Here is a 4,140-nt window from a genome sequence, read left to right on the forward strand (position 1 = left end):
TAATTGAGCTCAAGGCACTAGAAGGAATGCTTTCCCGCTCAGGCTGTGATTGGTCAGCTTTGATCTGTTGTTGTTCAAATTGCGTCCATATCAATCATCCCTGGGCCAGGGCAGATGACATAAGCGCTGACAAGACACCCGAGACCCAGATTCCGCTGGACCTGTTGGACCACTAGCTGCGTTTTTACAACCTGAAACATGCGAAGAATGCTAAGAGCGATACCGTGCAGCTGAATGTGAATTAAACGTGGAAGGAAAAAGTCCCACGTGCAATTTCACGCTGCTAATCAAAAATAAGAAAAACACTCAAGTGACCATTCAAACCCCCTCCAACTCTGTCCCCCCCAGGCTCCACGCCCATTCACCCCTTTCCCATGGTGAAACTCAATCTGTTTTCAAGTCCTTTTATCTCCCATGTGCTCCCCCTCCTCCCCTCTCTCGCCCGCCCACTCTCTGGCTCAGTCAGTCACATTCCAGATAGCTTAGGTCACAGTTTAGGTATCCAGCCATGCAGAGCTAATACTCAGTGTGCCAGCTGAGGGCATCATGCAATGTGGACCTTTAATTACATTACACAATGGATGGACAATGCCATCAAGGTGGAAGACTTAATTGAAAGCACTTCCGCCATTCACTCAATAAAAAAAGGGCTTTTTTTGGTGTTGAATGAATTGATTTTGCAGCAGAGAAGACCCTCACGTGGGTTCTCTGTAGTTCTTTTCTGTGCCATAAGAGATACATCCCATGTGGTTTTGATAAGGGCCAGCTCGGCTCTGATAGGTGCTTGAGGACTCACCTGTATGAGTGCGCTGGTGTGCTTTTAGGTGGGAGCTCTTCGTGTAAACCTTGCGACACCCGTTGAAGTTACACCTGTGTACTCGTCTCCTGCCGTCCGGGGACGCGTCCCCGCAGATGAGTCCCGTCTTTTCCGTGCTCTTTGCCACCCCGCCGCTCCTGATTTTGACCGGCAAGTGCAACTCTGCGTGCGTGGCGACCCAGCCGTTAGTCACGCCGCCGGCCTCCAAATTGGCCTCCGGAGAGGACGGGGGAGTGCTTATGATGGAGGGGCTAAAAGGTCCAGAGCCAACCAAGACGGAACCCAGAGGGTTGGAGGTAAAGCTGTGTATGGGCGAGAGCTCCTCAGAACTGTCTGAAGCTTCGCTGCTGGCGTCAGAATTCACACTGTTGGTGTCCAAGATTTGGCTGTCCTGATTGTCCTCCTCGTGGGCCGCGGGCAGCTTGGGGTCGGACTCGGCCTTGGCCTTGTCCCCGCAGGCCAAGATCAACTTACTCCAGAGGTCCTCCTGGCTGTCGAACTTGAGGTCGGCTGTGGAGACGTAAGGCTCGCTCTGGAGGTAGCGCTCCAACTCCAAGCATGTCTGGTCGGGTGAGAAGATACAGTAAAAATGAATGAATGAATGAATTTCAACAGCAGCCCTCCATTCATTCACACGCCAGCAAAATGCTGCTGTGTGGGAAATCCTTTTAAATGATGCATGGGCACATACCCCCAAAATGCCTCGTGTGGCAGATTATTTAAGTGCTTACAGCAGGAAGCCCTAACAAGGAAATTGAAGATATTACTCTACTTGTCTTCATGGTACATACCAGGCTCCTAGTTATCACGTTTAGACATTACAGCTGTACATATTAATCAATCAAAAGAAAATGAATCATTTTTTCAAGCAAAAATGCCAAGTTTTTACAGGTTCCAGCTTCTCAAATACAAGGATCTTCTGCATGTTTTATTATATTTTAAGTGATATGAAATATTTTGGGGTTTGGGACTGTTGGCTAGATAAAACAAGTTAAGCACATCATCTTTGGCGTGAATGAGTCATGGAGACAATAATCGGCAACATTATTTGATAATGAAAGTAAATGAATGCATTTGCAATACCAGGATTCGGAATTCACTGATGGACTTGGCTGACCTCAACCCCAACCCCCCCCACCCCCCCCATTCCCCAACAACCTCCTCTCAAACATCCCAGCATGCACCTTCAGCTTCACGTGACTCACGTCTCCCCTCACCTGACCGCAGCCCAACACTAAACCTGCACTGTCATTTCAGCAAACGACTCACTGATCATATCTAGAGTCCTTTTAAGGAAGCAGCTCAACCCCCCCCCCCCCCCCCCCCACCAACCCCCCCAACATGAGCCATCATTCAGATGCTTTTCCTCATGCAAGCCTCTGACATGCAATCACATCCTTCCTCAGCCCCTTAAAAGTCCCGCTTCCAGTCGCCTTCAGAGGCCATTTAAGTTGAAAAAAAGCAAGGGGCGAGGGGGGGCGGGCATGCATTAGAAGGTGCTCGGCGGCAGTAGGAGCTGACAAGGCAGATGTAGCCAGAATAAATATTTCCTCCAGGCCTCTGCAGCCTTGCACAACATTTTCCAGCTGCACTAGTGCCTACTCATGCGAGCAGCGATTGGCCATGGCTGACATTTGATAGGCCATTCAAATCCCAGCATGATGTAAATGGATTTCTTTTTAAAGGAAAATAAATGTTGTGAAAAGGGAGAGGAGGATGTTACATTCTTCATCACGGAGTTGAAACACTGTCACATTTAAAACTCCATAACGCAGGTTCTGAAACTGTCAAAACAAAACGGAATCATCTCATGAAAAGAAACATTATTTCCTCATTAAATACAGAGCTGACTCTGAGCCAACGTGCTACATCTGATTTTGAAATGACTGACAGACTGATTTGAAATTCTACTTCCTCCTACACCGGCTCTCGTGCGCTCAAGTCCTGTCACATCTAGCAGAGCAGTAAAAAGCGCCAGCAGTTAGTCTGTACCCATTCATCCAGCCCCACAACGAAAATGATCATTAAAAACAAAAAAGACGGGCGCCTTCTAGGCATTGGGGCACTTGTGTTTACAATCGTTACGATATCGTATCGAACTTGTGGCGCATTCAATAACACCGCGGTGCAATCGATCAAACCGAGCGTCTCAGTTCCGCTTTGCCAAACAAGCGCAAAAACAAACAAACAGTGACTTCACAAAACAGTTGATAGATAGATTCACCTGCTGCCAGTACTCCTCCAGTGACGGTAACGCTGAGAAATAGCCCGTGTCGTGAACTATTTGAAGTTCTTGAAAGATGCTGCACATGGGTAGAACATCCATTTTTTTTTCTCCAGAGCTTGTTTCAAAAATTAAAATTAAAAATAAATCTATTCAGGTGCAAGTTCTATCTGTTTGTCAGGTAAAAAAAAAAATACAGCCAGCGGAAGGAATAAGAGCGGGTCCCCTGCGATGCAAGCGGAGTAGAGGCGCTTGTTTTCAGCAGCAGTAGCAGCCGAGCGTCCGTCCGTCAGTCCCCCCCTGCTTCTTCTTCTTCTTCTTCTCTCTCTCTCTCTCTCTCTCTCTCTCTTCTCTCTCTCTCGCGCGCTTGTGTTCAAGGTGTTTGCAAACACTGCACTGGACTAGATGGGGAACAACTGCGCTCTGCAAACTTCCCTATTCAAACCTCGAAGCCCGGCCCCCCCCCTCCTCCCCGTCCTCCTTTTCCTCACGGCGAGATTACGCTTGCAGGGTTTCAGCCAATCAGCGGCGAGCAGCGTAAGGGCTGGCAAATGAGATCACAGTCGACCAATCGGGGCCGGACTCTGACTTCATTTGGTTCCTTTCTCCGTTTTAATTGGCGCGTTTAACTCCCAGTGCCTCGCCGCTGATTGGCTGGTTATTTATAGGCATGTATATAAAGGGCTGATGCTCTCTCTTTCTCTCTCTCTCTCCCTCTCTCTCCCTCCCTGTAGTCTTTTCTGTCGGCGACGTGTTTCTCCACAGACAGCGCATGTGAGCCGAGACAGTTGTATTTCTCTTCAGTGGAAAACATCTCTCTCTTTGCTGTGGTGAAGTATTCAGATCCTTCACTTAAGTATAAGCAGTCGTACTACTACCACACCAAAAATACTCTGTTACAAGTTAAAGTCCTGCATTGAAAATGTTACTGAAGTAAAAGTAAGTATCATAAGGGAAATGTGGGCCTACAAATAAAAAGTAAAATTAGTCAATGCTGAAAAATCCTCACATTGGGGAAGCTGTCAGCATCTATATTGTATTTTTTTAAACTGTGTTTTATAAACAACATATGTATTGCAATTTTTTTTTTTTTTTAAAG

General features: G+C 47.2%; 1 protein-coding gene across 1 annotated transcript in view; it reads right to left on the reverse strand.

Moving 5' to 3' along the window:
- Positions 1-3,477, reverse strand: part of klf6a (Kruppel-like factor 6a) — a 4,465-nt gene extending 988 nt beyond the window's left edge. The window contains exons 1-2 of the mRNA XM_034862404.1: positions 3,042-3,477; positions 797-1,379 (exon numbers count right to left, since the gene is read on the reverse strand). Of these exons, the coding sequence (XP_034718295.1) occupies positions 797-1,379; positions 3,042-3,143 (685 nt within the window). The 5' untranslated portion in view covers positions 3,144-3,477. The remainder of the gene's footprint in view (positions 1-796; positions 1,380-3,041) is intronic.
- Positions 3,478-4,140: the final 663 nt, after the last annotated feature.

The sequence above is a fragment of the Etheostoma cragini genome, chromosome 22 (assembly GCF_013103735.1).
Source record: "Etheostoma cragini isolate CJK2018 chromosome 22, CSU_Ecrag_1.0, whole genome shotgun sequence".
In the NCBI taxonomy this organism is placed as follows: domain Eukaryota; kingdom Metazoa; phylum Chordata; class Actinopteri; order Perciformes; family Percidae; genus Etheostoma; species Etheostoma cragini.